Source organism: Mobula hypostoma, chromosome 12 (assembly GCF_963921235.1).
Source record: "Mobula hypostoma chromosome 12, sMobHyp1.1, whole genome shotgun sequence".
In the NCBI taxonomy this organism is placed as follows: domain Eukaryota; kingdom Metazoa; phylum Chordata; class Chondrichthyes; order Myliobatiformes; family Myliobatidae; genus Mobula; species Mobula hypostoma.
The window spans coordinates 95015370-95030578 of NC_086108.1; the positions used below are offsets into that span (position 1 = coordinate 95015370).

The window sequence follows — 15209 nt, forward strand, 5'->3', positions numbered from 1 at the left end:
GTTTCCACTCATGAATATTCAACAAGAGAATTTTTTTAAAATTTATTTTAGTTAATGTGAATTCAGATGATTTTTTAAAACAATTGCTGAAAGCACCCTTCAACTGTCTGCAGATTGTTCTTGTGCCCTTAGGAAGCTGGCCTTCTTTTGAGCAATACGATCCTTTCTCTGTTGCAAAGACATCTTGGGGCGGTTCCACCTGCAAAATTAGCAAAGAAATTATAATATTTAGTAAAGCAGAACTTGGTAATGTATTAAAATTTAGAGTTTATACTTATCTATTACTTCGAGCTCAGGGCTAAAAGACATTGTATGACATGCAAAAAGGCTGAACAGGAACACCTTAAATAAAAATCAACAGAATCTGATAAATGAAGGAATGGTTTAGGAGGGGGTTAGTGTTTCAGGAAACAACTAGCTGATCAGGGTAAGGGGCAAGCAGATGAGAAACAAATATAGAATTTCACTGAGTCACTAATTGGCGAAAAGGTAAAGAAAATAGATCAAAGCAACCAAAAAAAACTGGAGTGTTTTGAGTGAAAAAATTTATGGCAAATGACATGTTGAGAATCAATTTGAGAACTAGGTAAAGACAATGACAGGCAACATTATTAGAATGAAAGTAGATTCAGTTAATTCTCACTAACTGGACTTTTGGCACATGATGCCTATCTACATTAAGCACATTTGCCTGTGTTTGGTCCATCTCTCTCAATCCTTTTTGTCTACATAACTGCCCCTAGGCCATTCTGTAATTCTACTATCAGTCTTCTATTATCTCCTCTGGGTGCTTGTTCTGCGTATGGACACGCTTGCCCTCAGATCTCCTTTAAATCTTTCCTCACATGTTAAACCCATTTTAAGAATCTTATTTCCAAAATCACACAATTGTCTCATACTCCCCCACCCTCAGGTCTCCTCCCATACGAAAATCTTCAAAAACATGAACCCCTGCAGTTCTGGCCCCACAACCTCAATTTCTCATTACACTCGTCTTGATGCCAAGACCCTAAATTTTAATGATCTTCCTAAAGCTCCCACCCCCGCCCCATATCCTCAAACTTAATTTCATGAAACATCTTAAACCGAAGGAATTGGTTGTTGACTTCAGGAGTAGCGAACTGCACGACCCAATTTACATCGGTGGTGCACAAGTGGAACAGGTCAAAAGCTTTAAGTTCCTAGGGGTCAATATCACAAATGACCTGACTTGGTCCAACTAAGCAGAGTCCACTGCCAAGATGACCCACCAGCGCCTTTACTTCCTGAGAAGACTAAAGAAATTTGGCCTGTCCCCTAAAACCCTCACTAATTTTTATAGATGCACCATAGAAAGCATTCTTCTAGGGTGCATCACAACCTGGTATGGAAGTTGTCCTGTCCAAGACCGGAAGAAGCTGCAGAAGATAGTGAACACGGCACAGCACATCACACAAACCAATCTTCCATCCTTGGACTCACTTTACACCGCACGCTGTCGGAGCAGTGCTGCAAGGATAATCCAGGACAGGACCCACCCAGCCAACACACTTTTCGTCCCTCTTCCCTCTGGGAGAAGGCTCAGGAGCTTGCAGACTCGTACGGCCAGATTTGGGAACAGCTTCTTTCCAACTGTGATAAGACTGCTGAACAGACCCTGACCTGGATCTGGACCTGCATCTCATTTTTTTTTGCACTACCTTACTTTCCATTTTTCTATTTATGATTTATAATTTACATTTTTAATATTTACTATTGATTTGTAATCCAGGGAGCGAGAAGCACAGAATCAAATATCACTATGATGATTGTACGTTCTAGTATCAGTTGTTTGGCAACAATGAAGTATAAAGTAAAACTCAACTTTCTCCTATCAAAAAAAAATTAGCCTCAATTTATTAGTTTGGCTCTCTCCCTATTATTGCCCATTTTCTTTCGATGACAATTTCCTGGCTAGTCATTAAATTGCATTCCCGTTGGTTAATCCCATCATCCTGAGTGGGATGGGGAAGATATATATTATTCAAGCCACTGTTTTACACCCATGAACACACTGCTGTATTTAATCTCATTAAAATACTTAGTTTCTTGTAACAGGAAGTTGAAACTGTAGTACTTCACGATCTGCTGTGAATTTCCAGTTTGTGATTGTGTAATAAATACAAAGCAGCACTACAGTAGCCTAGTTCATTAATGGTTGCCAGAGAAACTGTGCTTCTATGTGATTGCTGGAGATATACCCCTCATCTTTTATGAACCTGCAATGATTCGCAAACAGCTATAGATCGAAGTACAGGAACTGCTGAAGACCAATGCTTCATATGAAGCAAAATAAATTTTACATGGCAGAAGATTTGAAAATATTACAGGAGGTAAAGAGTATTTTGCAGAAAGACATTTTACCAGTTTTGAGATTATTATTAGTGAAGTTGTTACCTCTTTTTCTTGACTTCTTTCTTGGGCTTCTTCTCATGAATAGGATTTTCTCGAATAGCAGCATGAGCTTTCTTGTACAAATCCTCAATCTGTATAAAATATTTGGAACAACCCACAATCAGACATCTTATACACACTGAAAATATTATATAGTATATTTTGCAAAATCTTAGCAAGTTTTAAAATTGATTAGGTATCTCGTATTTTGTCATCTTAGATAAAATAAAACGGACAGAAAAAAGTGATCGATAAATGGATCAGTGTTGAAACCACCCTTAATTGAGATACAAATGCCACAGATGAATGATGAGCCATAGAGCACAGGAACAGTGTCCATGCTCCCATGTACCCACCTATACTCTCCAACCTCAGATCCCACCTGAATCTAATCAAGGTTACCCAACCCTCAATTTTAGCACCATTAAAGGAAAATCCCCATCAGGTCTTCAGTCACTGTTCTCCAGTGGAAATAAACAGCCTGATAAGCCTCCACTTAAAACTCCAATCCAACAACCTTGTGAACCTCTGCTTCCTCTCCAGTGCAATCACATCCTTCCTATAGCATGGCACCCAGAACTGCATGCACTACTCCAGGTGCTGCCTAGTAAATAGTTTTAAAAGATGTAACATGGCATACAGTTTCTACATTCTGTGCCCAATCCAAAGGCAGCAAGCATGCCTCATTATATCCAACTGTACTGCTATTTTCAGGGACCTACAAACTTGGTATCGTTGAATTCCTCTGTTCATCAACACACAATTTACTGTGTGCATCACATCTCATTTGCCCTCCAAAAACAAGCTTCATCTCACACTTGGGGTGAAGTTCCATGTGCAATTCTCTGTTCAACTCTCCAGCTGATCCTCAACCTTCCTCACTATTGGAAAACAGTGTAAAGTTTTTAAATTCACTGAAGATCCCAAACTGAAGTGAAGCAAAGAAAGAATAGTATCAACCTACTGCATTGGGAGAATGGCTAATCTAGTGTTAGAAGTTTGGGCAGACCAGTGGTAGATGCAATTTGACTCAAATGTATGAGATGATACAATTTGGAAGAAAGGACAACAGGTAACAGTCTAAATGTCAGTATGAAAAGGTACAAATAAAGAGGCTACTTGAAGACTCATCATGGATCAATGAGGGTGCAGAACTTATTGACAGTTCACAAGAGTAGGCTATCTGGATCCTCGTCTGCCTCACCATTCATCACCGTAACATACGTTGCTCAGCCATTCCAGATCCGCAAGACCCTCGATTCCCTGAAGTTTTTAAATCTACTCCATTTCAAATATCTAACACTGATTCTCTGGGATAGAAAATTAATGAGATTCCACACTCTTAGTTGTACACATCTCTGCTTTAAGTGACCAGCTATCTTGAAACTACACCCGTTTTTTTTGTGCAAGGAGAATCCCGGGCATATTGACATCCCATCCTGGCAGATTACTAGGTTTCATAAGAGGTACATGTACATTCCCACAGTGGTTCCAAAGAGACTTTAGCCATGTTAAACTGTTTTCTTCATACAGCAAATGGCAATGGCGAAGAACTCTCTGCCTACCCAGGTAATGGAAACCCACATCAGTGATATCAAAAGGAAATTGGGACTGATGGGATTGATTTACAGAGTACCAATATGGATCTGACAGAATGTTATTCACTATTCAATTACGTCATTCAACACACCAAAAGAGGAGAAAGTTCAACAATTCAGGACAAGTACACTCTGCTCCAATCAACCATAGCAGCAACAGCATCCATCATTCCCTCTCTCCACCTGTAGACCAGCTGAATAACTCTGGTCCCGTCCATTTAATTCTAAGTCCCACAAAGTACTACAGCACAGAACACTCCAAATGCAGTCTCAATGTCTTGTACAATTACGTCTTGTTTCTCCAAACCAACACGAGTTTAAATTCTGAGCAAATTACCATTCCATTACTGCAAATCATTGTAACCCATAGCAACAGTTTTGAAAACATAACATTACAGCACAATAGTTCAGCCCACCATGTGCCAACCTTTTAACCTACTCAATTATCTAACCACTCATAATGCTCCATCTTTCTATCATCCATGTGCTTATCCATGTTTCTTAGATCTCTATGATGTAGCTAACCTCTGCCACCACCCCAGCAGCACATTCCACATACCCATACTACATGCAAAAACCTTGCCTCTTGTGGAAACTAAAGGGAAATGTCAATCACCTAAAATTGATAGGGCTTCATATTAACCATTTCCACCCTGGAAAAGTCTCTGAATATCAACCCCGTCTTCTATACCTCTCAACCTCCTTTGCCCCAAAGACGAAAGCCCTAGGTCATTCATGTGCCTTTAATTTACTATTCAGTCCCTTTAAACATAATCTTCAGATGAATGTTTATTCACCACCCCAACCCATTTTTCTGCCAGAATCAAATGCATACTTCAATAACAGGAAGGTTATAGTAGTTCCTTACCATGTCAGCTGTGATTCCATGTTTGATGTACTGAGAAAATTGCTTCTTGTAGACATCTTCGTCCTCATCTATCAGGTAGCGCATATACTCTGCTATATTCAACCCAAAGATATGCTTACGATGAACTTCAGGATTGAACTCCTTGCTCTCAGAATCATAACCAGGGAATCGTTTAGTGCTGGGAAATTAAATTATGTTAGACATGAGTATCTAAGACTTTGACAAACTTCAATGCGCTTGAACAGAAAATTCTACGAAAAGTAGTGGACATAGGCCAGTCCATCACAGGAAAACAGCATCCATCATCAGGGACCTCCACCACCCATATCATAATGCCTCTTCTTGCTGCTACATTCAGGAAGGTGGTGCAGGATCCTCAGGACACAAAGATTCAGAAAGTTATTACTCAATCAGGCTCTTGAACCAGAGGGGCTAACTTCAATCAACTTCACTTGCCCCATCACTGAACTGTTCCCACAACTTGTATTTCTTGCTTATTTATTATTTGTTTCTCGTACAGTGTGTCTTTTGCACACAAGTTGTCCGCCCTGATGGTGTGGTCTTTCGTTGTGATTATGTCCATAAGAAAATTAATCTCACAATTGTATATGGTGACATATGGACTTTGATAACAAATTTACTTTGAACTTCTAGTATTCTATTCACTCTTACTTTGCAACACAAGATTTTAGTCATGGAAGACTTAGAATACATCAAGCAAAAGCTAACTAATTCCACTCAAAAATATACAGGAACCTCAGAGAACCAAGCTTAGTGATGTTTATCCTCTGGCGTGCCTTGTGTCAAGGAATCTCTAAGTCATTGTGCACCTCGAGCCGATCCCTGAACCTCTTATTGCTGCTCTGAAGAACAGACGAACCCCCCACACCATGCTCAGGTATTGCTCGGGACTGCACCTCAGCCGATATGGCCAAGTGTAGCAACTGCTGAGGACAGGTTGCAGCTTGTCCACGTCTCAGGTTCACCTGAATCCTACAGGCTCAACTCCCTCCCCTCAATCTGTTGGAATCAGAATCAGGTTTATCATCACCGGCATGCGATGCAAAATTTAACTTAGTAGCAGCAGTTCAATGCAGAAAGGAGAAGACAGAAGTAAAATAGAAGAGAAAATACAATATATGTATATAGAATCTAGTGAGGTAGTGTCCAAGGGATCATTGTCCATTCAGGAATCAGATGGCAGAGGGGAAGAAGTTGTTCCTGAATTGCTGTGTACGCCTTCAGGCTTCTGTACCTCCTACCTGACGGTAACAGTGAGAAAACGGCATGCGATGATAACCACTTTCTTTCAGTCTTTGCTTGGCTATACTACTCGCCACAGACCAGGTCGATCAACAAGAATCTCAACTTTTGGGAAGAAATGTGTAGCAAGCCAAAGAAAAGGGGACACAGCAGATCCAATCTGACCAAAGGGAGGTGATGAGTGACCACAAATCCAGGTGTCTGTCAAAGCACTATGAATACCTAGCAATAAATACCAGCCAGACGCAGCCCCAAATCCCACGTCTCAGCACTGAGCAGCCACACCACATCACTTGCCCCAGCCTGCTCAACCAGACCACAAGCAATTCATTGGGATGTGAGCACATCAGCATTCTGTGGGAATTTGTGCCAGGTTCTCCGCATAGTAACTGTCAATAATGCATCGCTCTGAATTTTATGCTCTAATGACCGCTTTCTGCACCAATTCCATAGGTTCGTGCTTCTGAGCTCACACTTCTGTGCTTAGATACCAATATAGCAGTAGGTTCCGGTTAACTGGGTCATCACTTGATCAAGACAGCTGCCTATTTGGGACTAGATGAAGAAAGTAGCCAGGATTCACTTTGTTTATTTGGGATGCTATGTCACTTAATTGGGACAAGAAACTATCTCTAACTTGCACTTGTGTGGCTGTTTCATAGGTTGGTTATTTAACTAGAGTCAGGGCATGTGGTTATGTTCTTGTGAGATAGCTGGTGAGAAATAAGCAGCAAAACAATTCAGAACTGTATTGCTCATTGCGGTTTCAAGCATTCAGGCTTGGAGATGCTAGAAACAACCAGGAGTGAAAAATGAAGCCATTTCAACAAATTAGCTACTATGAAGAATTAAATCAACAATAATCTTGAATGTTATATAATGAAAATGAAGATCTGGAGGATGCAATCATGGAAAATTGTATGAAGACAGTCCATTAGTTACACCAGGTGCCTGTGCTAATACCTATTAGGAACTAATACAGATTTACAGTACTATAGCAGCATTATATAGCAGTACTATGCTCTTCTAATCTGTTCTGCATTTCATTTAACTACATAATATTTTAGGTAAATTGAAGGGATTAAAGGCAGGTAAATCCCCAGGGCCAGATGGTCTGCATCCCAGAGTGCTTAAGGAAGTAGCCCAAGAAATAGTGGATGAATTAGTGATAATTTTTCAAAACTCTTTAGATTCTGGATTAGTTCCTGAGGATTGGAGGGTGGCTAATGTAACCCCGCTTTTTAAAAAAGGGAGAGAGAAACTGGGGAATTATAGATCAGTGGTGGGAAAAATGCCAGAGTCAGTTATCAAAGATGTGATAACAGCACATTTGGAAAGCAGTGAAATCATCGGACAAAGTCAGCATGGATTTGTGAAAGGAAAATCATGTTTGACAAATCTCAGAATTTTTTGAGGATGTAACTAGTAGAGTGGATAGGGGAGACCCAGTGGATGTGGTATATCTGGATTTTCAAAAGGCTTTTGACAAGGTCCCACACAGGATTAGTGTGCAAACTTAAAGCACATGGTATTGGGGGTATTGATGTGGATAGAGAATTGGTTGGCAGACAGGAAGCAAAGAGTGAGAATAAACAGGACCTTTTCAGAATGGCAGGCAGTGACCAGTGCGGTACCGCAAGGCTCAGTACTGGGACCCCAGCTGTTTACAATATACATTAATGACTTAAGACAAGGGAATTAAATGCAGCATCTCCAAGTTTGCGGATGACACGAAGCTGGGCGGCAGTGTTAGCTGTGAGGAGGATGCTAAGAGGATGCAGGGTGACTTGGATAGGTTAGGTGAGTGGGCAAATTCATGGCAGATTCAATTTAATGTGGATAAATGTGAGGTTATCCACTTTGGTGGCAAGAACAGGAAAACAGATTATTATCTGAATGGTGGCCGATGAGGAAAAGGGGAGGTGCAACGAGAGCTGGGTGTCATTGTACACCAGTCATTGAAAGTTGGCATGCAGGTACAGCAGGTGGTGAAAAAGGCAAATGGTATGCTGGCATTCATAGCAAGAGGATTCAAGTACAGGAACAGGGAGGTTCTACTGCAGTTGTACAAGGCCATGGTGAGACCACACCGAGAGTATTGTGTGCAGTTTTGGTCCCCTAATCTGAAGAAAGACATTCTCGCCATAGAGGGGGTACAAAGAAGGTTCACCAGATTGATTCCTGGGATGGCAGGACTTTCATATGATGAAAGACTGGATCGACGAGGCTTATACTCTCTGGAATTTAGAAGATTGAGGGGGGATCCGATTGAAACGTATAAAATTCTAAAGGGATTGGACAGGCTAGATGCAGGAAGATTGTTCCCGATGTTGGGAAGTCCAGAACGAGGGGTCACAGTTTGAGGATAAAGGGGAAGCCTTTTCCGACCGAGATTAGGAAAAACTTCTTCACATAGACAGTGGTGAATCTGTGGAATTCTCTGCCACAGGAAACAGTTGAAGCCAGTTCATTGGTTATATTTAAGAGGGAGTTAGATAAGGTCCTTGTGGCTAAAGGGATCGGGGGTATGGAGAGAAGGCAGGTATAGGGTTCTAAGTTGGATGATCAGCCATGATCGTAATGAATAGCGGTGCAGGTTCGAAGGGCCAAAAGGCCTACTCCTGCACCTATTTTCTATGTTTCTATAATTACTCAGTTAAACAAGAGTTTGTCTTTTTTACTTTTAACTATTTTCATGAAACTTCAGCTAACATGCTATTACAACTGATGGCATTCCGGAGTTCAATTCCAGTGCCAATTGGTAAGTGGTCTCCAAGTGGAATATGAGGGTTTACTCTAGGCCTCTACTTAGACCAAAGACACAGGTTGATTGGTTATTGTAAATTGTTCTGAGGTTAGTTTAGGGTTAATCAGGGGTCACCAGGGCAGCGTACCTCAAAGGGCCTACTCCAAACTGTATCATTAAATAAAAACAAATGGGGTGGCCGCTAAATTGGGGCCAAAATGTACTGGTCCCAATTAACCAGAATTCACTGTATTTGAAAAAAATCACTTACTTCAGAAAGAAAATTCCATAAAAGCTTTAACTAGTCCGAGACTATAACTATTACATCAAGATTAATTTCTAATACTGTTTTCTGTCAACTACTCGACACTATCCATCCATTTTATTCCTGATAAGACAGCATGCAATCTGAGGCAAGAATTGGTATGGCACACCTCTTTCACATATCAGTATCTTGAGCTTTTACAAAGTTTGTTCCTTTCAATGTAAAACTGTAGTGCTTGAAGTTGAATTGAAACTAACAAAATATGAAATGCCTAATGAAAACTGGACTGAGAATTTCTCTTACCTGTGTGGAATAGACAGGCCACCATCAACTGCACCTTTCAAAGCTCCAAAGACTTTGTTGCCTGTGGTGGTTCTGGCAAGCCCGGCATCAAGATAGCAGGTGAAGACACTGGGTTTCCCATCGATACTTTCCACATTGTATTCATCACCAGTTACATCCACCTGACCCTCATAGATCTTGTCCAGCCCAAATTTGTTGAGTAGCTGTTTTCAAGATAATATAACAGTGAGAAGTCCATTTTGTTTCAAAATAAATCCATGCATTATCCAGACAATCATCTATTATACATACTTTGGACAACTAGATTTTAGGGTATCAAAATCCCAAGCACAGCAACTGGGGCCTGACTTTTATCAGCACTGTAAATTGCAGAACTACAAACCCACAGGGAAATGATGATTTCTTGGCCTTTTTACAAGGAAAGGCCATCCTCATGCTCCTTAAGCCTTAGACTGCATGAAGTGTGAGTATGAATCCAACACTAAAGCTGTATAGCGATGGAAGAAAAACACTGCCTCTGCAGTAGTCAGGTTTAGTGCCAGATATTTGTTAAATGAGCAACATTAAAGGTGGCAGCTCCCTTCTTCCTGCAACTTCCCCTCCAGAAATGTTGCCCCCTGTCACTCACCTTTCCCAACTACAGATCAAGTTGTAACTTACTAAGCCTTCAGAATGTTCCACAGCATTACATTGTGGTTGAAGCTCATGGACACACAACTTAATCTGTCCCAATATCAATCCCTATTTTTGACCCAAATCTAGGCTTCTGTACAGTCTCCATCCCTGACAGCTACATGTTGGAATACCTCCCATAATACAGGGTACAGAGGCTTGTATAGGGGAACACCCTGCATCTCGTGACCATAATGCCATTGATTTCAAAGTAAATATGGAAAAAGATAGGTCTGGTTTGCAAGTTGAGATTCTAACCTGGAGAAAGCCACTTTGGATGGTATGAATCTGACCAGTGTTCAGTGAGGATTGGGACAGGCTGTTTTCTGGCAAAGGTGTACTTGGAAAATGGGAGGCCTTCAAAGGAGAAATTTTGAGACTACAAAGACTGAACGTGCCAGTCAGAATAAAAAGGTAAAGATATCACTTTTATGGAACTTTGGCTTTCAAGGGATATTGAGGCCCTGGTTAAGCAAAAAAGGAGGTGCATAGTAGGTATAGGCTGGTCAAATCAAATAAGGTACTTCTGGAGTACAAGAAATGCAAGAGTTAGGAGAACTGAAGTTAGGAGAACTGAAAGAAGGCACGATCATTCTCTGGCAGACAAGGTGAAGAACCCTAAGGGGTTCTGACGATGTTAAGAGCAAAAGGGACAAAAATCAGTCCTCTGGAAGATCAGAACGGTAACCTATGCTTGGAGCCAAAAGAGGTGGGGGGAGATCTTGAATGGATGCTTTATTCAGGAGGTGGACACAGATGTGAGGCAAGACCAGTAAGCCTGACAGCAGTCATGGAAAAGCAACTGGAACTTCAGACTAAGGGACTTGATATACAAGTATTTAGACATAGACTGATTGGGAATAGTCTGTATGGCTTCGTGCATGATGTGTTGTGTTTAACCTATATTATAGCGTGTTTTTAAGGAAATTACCAGGAAAGTTGAAGTCAAAGCAGTGGATGTTGTCTACTTGGGCTTTAGCAAGGCTTTTGACAAGGTCCTACATGGGAAGTTGGTCAAAATGGTTCAACTCTTGGCATTTAGGATGAGGTAGGAAATTGGATTAGACATTGGTCTTATCGGAGAAGCCACAGAGCGGCAGTAAACAGTTGCCTCTCTGACTGAAGGCATGTGACTAGTGGAGTGCCACAGGAGTCGATGCTGGGTTCACTGATATCGATGACAATGTGCCAAACTGGATCGGCAAATTTGCAGATCACACCAAGATAGGGGTGCAGTGCACAGCAAGGAAGCCCAGAGCTACCAGTGGGATCTGGATCTGCTGGAAAAATGGCAGATGAAATTCAACGCAGAGGTGTCACACTTTAGTGGGACCAACCAGGGTAGGTCTTACAGAGTAAGGTAAGGCACTGAGGAGTGCTGTAAAACAAAGGAATCTGGGAATACAGGTCCCTAATTCATTGAAAATGGCATCACAGGTAGGCAGGGCCATAAAGCAAGCTTTTGGCACGCTGTCCTTCATAAATCAAAGTATTGAGTACAGGAGTTGGGATGTTATGTTGAAGTTGTAAAAGACATCAATGAAGCCTGATTTGGAGAATTATGTACAATTCTGGTCATCTACCTACAGGAAAGATGTAAAATTGAACAGGTTCCTTGGAATGTAGAAGATTGAGATGTGATGGGCATGTATAAAATTATGAGGGGTACGGATGGGGTAAATGCAAGCAGGCATTTTCCCCACTGAGATTGGGTGGGACTACAACTAGATTTCATGGGTTAAGAGTGACAGGTGAAAAGTAAAAGGGGGACATGAGGGGAAACTTCTTCACTCAGAGGATTCTGAGAGTGTGGAATGAGCTGCCAGCACACATGGTGCATGTGAGTTTGAATTCAAATGTTTAAGGGAAGTACGGAGAGGTACATAGATTGTAGCGATGTGGAGTGCTATGGTTCTGGTGCAGGTCAATGGGAGTAGCCAGTTTAAATGGTTTGGCACAGACTAGATGGGCTGAAGGGCCTGTTTCTGTGCTGTATTTCACTATGAATAACCCCTCCAGAATAACCACAAACCTATTTTTTTAAATCAAAATTCCCTCAATTGGCACCTTTAGAACTGTTCTACCTCCTTGTCTCCGAATCAACATTTTTAAAAATCCTGAGAAATCCTTTGACAGTGGAAGTGCAACATGAACCCAAAACGTTGCTGCAACTGATACTGTAATTGAAAGATGCTGCAGGTGCTGGAAACCCAGAGTAACACACAAATCTTAGGTCAGGCAGCATCAATGGACAAGAATTAAAGTCGACGTTTTAATCCAAGCCCTAATGCAGGATCTCAGCCTACTTCCACTCTTTATTGGAGTAACTCAGACCTGCTGAGTTACTCCAGTATTTCATGTGTGCCTCTGCTTCTGGCAGTTCAGACTTCCGGCTGTGTTAAAATTTCAATTTGCTGATGAAAACCTGAGACATTAAGTCTCTACCTCAATTAGTGAAATTTCAAACTCCAACATAAACCCTACACCTAAACCTAATCTATACCTAAAAGTATACTTTGCAGTTAAAATATACAATATTTGCCATAAATAGGGGTGGCGCAGTAGCACAGTGCTTTACAGTACCAGCGAACCAGGTTCAATTCCTGCCACTGCCTGTAAGGAGTTCGTACATTCTCCCCATGACCACATGGATTTCGTCTGGGTGCTCTGGTTTCCTCCCACAGTCCAAAGATGAATCGGTTGGTAAGTTAATTGGTCATTGTAAATTGTCCTGTGATTACACTAGGGTTTAATCAGGGGTTGCTGGATGCATGGCTTGAAGGGCCGAATGGGCTTATTTTATGCTGTATCTCAATAAAGGAATAAATGGCTTTCATTAAAGAAATAATTAGATGGTTATAGACAAAATCAGAGCACATAATTGCTGGTACATAATCCACACCAGGAAACGCAAGTAATATGTTTTCCTCAAACATAAGTTATGCCATACCAAAGAAGTTATATGAGTAAAAATTCAATGTACTTTTCAACTTACCCTACGGGCAAGAAGTAGACCAGTGCAATAGGATGCAGCATAGTTTGTAAGTCCAACTTTGATGCCATACTTGGGTAATTCATGGCCATATGCAGCACATACAATTACATCGCCCTCAATCTTTGCATATGCAATCTGTAGAAGAACCCAAAATAATTTTGTTCATCAATGCAAAAAAATAACAAAACTTTCAAACTTTAACAGATTCTAATACTAATCAGAAATTATTAATGCAAGGTCTTTACCTGGCATATGATGTCCCGGTTGGTGAATCGTACAATCATCCGATATTTGGGAGTATTGTACTTGTTTTTGTCTTGTACCACCAAGCGTTTTCGTGCAAAGTAATCGGTCTTTCCCTCTGAAAATAAGAGATAAAACGTTGAGATAAAATCCCACCAATGACCAGCAGATCGTGGTACATTAACGGACAGCCTTCAAAAAACGTAACAGACAGACTCCGGTTAACTTGCCTCTCCTCCTCCTGAACTTCACTTGGTATCGCTTGAAGTATGCCTTGCTCTTCACAACTTTAACAAATCCCTGTGTTAGAGAAACACAATAAAGTGTAAGAACAAAATACAAGTAAACGTGACCAAAACACTTAAATCCTTCGAGATGAGAATTCTGTAAATAATGGATGCCAACAATCCAAACTACCCATTACCATGCGTAGCCTTCCTCACAACTTAATTCCCAACGTTTCACATACCCCACACCACAGTTCAACCTACCTTTACATAAAGATAAGATTAACTGTTCATGCCTCATCTAAACTCATACCAAAATCCTCAGGCACATTCAGTTTCAACAAATGCAAAAGAACACACCTGGTCCCAACCTACTTTGCTCTACCACAGTTGCCACCAGGTTCCCTCAGCCATTAACATGACCATCTTCCTTCGCACCAAAATGCTAATCACAGGCTCCCAATTAAGTGATACATCAATTTTGAAAACCTCGTGCAAACTTTCAGTAGTCTCTCTCCAAAACTTATTTCTTCAAAACTCTGTACAACCCGTAAATATACCTACAGCAATCGAAATAGGACCTCTCTGTACCCCTACATTTAAACGATTAAACGCCGGTAGCCATACTTCCAGCTTCTCGTCTGCTATGTAACCTTCTCCCTTAAAAAGACCTGGTCACTAATCTCTTCCTTTCACCAGGCTTTTTTTTCATTTTCCAATTACCTCACGTGCTTTGGGAGGGCAGTTCACCGTCAAAGCTGCTGCATCATTACAAGTTACTGTTAAACCGGCTCTATAAATTGATTCCTCTTAAAAACTTACAGAACTCAAAAGGCCGACGATAAAAACATAATCGAGACCATCAACTTAAAAAGCTTACTTCTTACAGAGCTAACACCAGCAGCCAAACTTAAGCATTAACTTGTTGTACAGTACAGCCTTGGGCCTACCTTCAGCAGAGCACCAGTGGGCCAGCATCGCTTGCAGAGTAAAATAATTTACCCGCGCGCTCACTTAACCACACAATAATTAATGTTGTTTAAAAAAAAAGCAGAATAATGCATGAATGCTGCAGGCGGCAGCAAGACCAGCAGCCCGGCAGCCAACCCCCTTCTACAGAGCGGCTGCAATGGCCACGTTGGAGAAGACAGATCGGCCGCTGGAACTCCCCGATAATCTAATGCCATCCTGGGCACCGCAACCCGCTGCCCGTTTTCTGAAGCCCCCCATGGATGAAGGCAACAATTAGCGAAGAGTGCAGATGGTTATTTGGGGACAAACCAACCATTTTGAGCGGATTTCACCCTCTGTCACCCGGGACCAGGCGATTTTCTAGGGCAGGCGAATTCCGCCCAGCTGGAAAAAAGAGGCCGTTCATGGTGCGCATGCGCACTACGTAACCCGCCGGAGGAAACTTTGTGACAGGAGGTACCTGGGCGCTGCGGAATCCGCGCTGGCTGCCCACAGCGCCCCCTGCCGCCCGGGAGAAGCGGTGCGCCAATAGCGGCGGCGCGTTCAGAAAGATCAATCGGTAAAAACCCTGTGGAGACACAATAGATTATGCAAATGCTGGGTATCTTGAGCAAGATACACAAAATACTGGAGGAACTTTACAGC

The 15209-nt window shown here is 41.6% G+C and overlaps 1 protein-coding gene across 1 annotated transcript; it reads right to left on the minus strand.

Annotated features, from left to right (window-relative positions):
• Nucleotides 1-28: 28 nt before the first annotated feature.
• Nucleotides 29-14991, minus strand: rpl5a (ribosomal protein L5a). Its single transcript, XM_063064646.1, has 8 exons — nucleotides 14878-14991; nucleotides 13596-13665; nucleotides 13368-13483; nucleotides 13123-13257; nucleotides 9456-9658; nucleotides 4879-5056; nucleotides 2416-2504; nucleotides 29-199 (listed from the first exon to the last, which is right to left on the minus strand). Exons 1-8 carry the CDS (start codon nucleotides 14878-14880, stop codon nucleotides 100-102), a joined length of 894 nt encoding a protein of 297 aa, XP_062920716.1. The 5' UTR covers nucleotides 14881-14991; the 3' UTR covers nucleotides 29-99.
• Nucleotides 14992-15209: the final 218 nt, after the last annotated feature.

Bases quoted from the DNA above. Each gene is read 5' to 3' on its own strand.
- rpl5a (XM_063064646.1), bottom strand. The intron at 13,484-13,595 runs GCAAGTTAACCG...TCTTATTTTCAG, and splicing joins GAAGTTCAGGAGGAGGAGAG to AGGGAAAGACCGATTACTTT. The intron at 200-2,415 runs GTAACAACTTCA...CTAATTTTGCAG, and splicing joins AAAGAAGTCAAGAAAAAGAG to GTGGAACCGCCCCAAGATGT.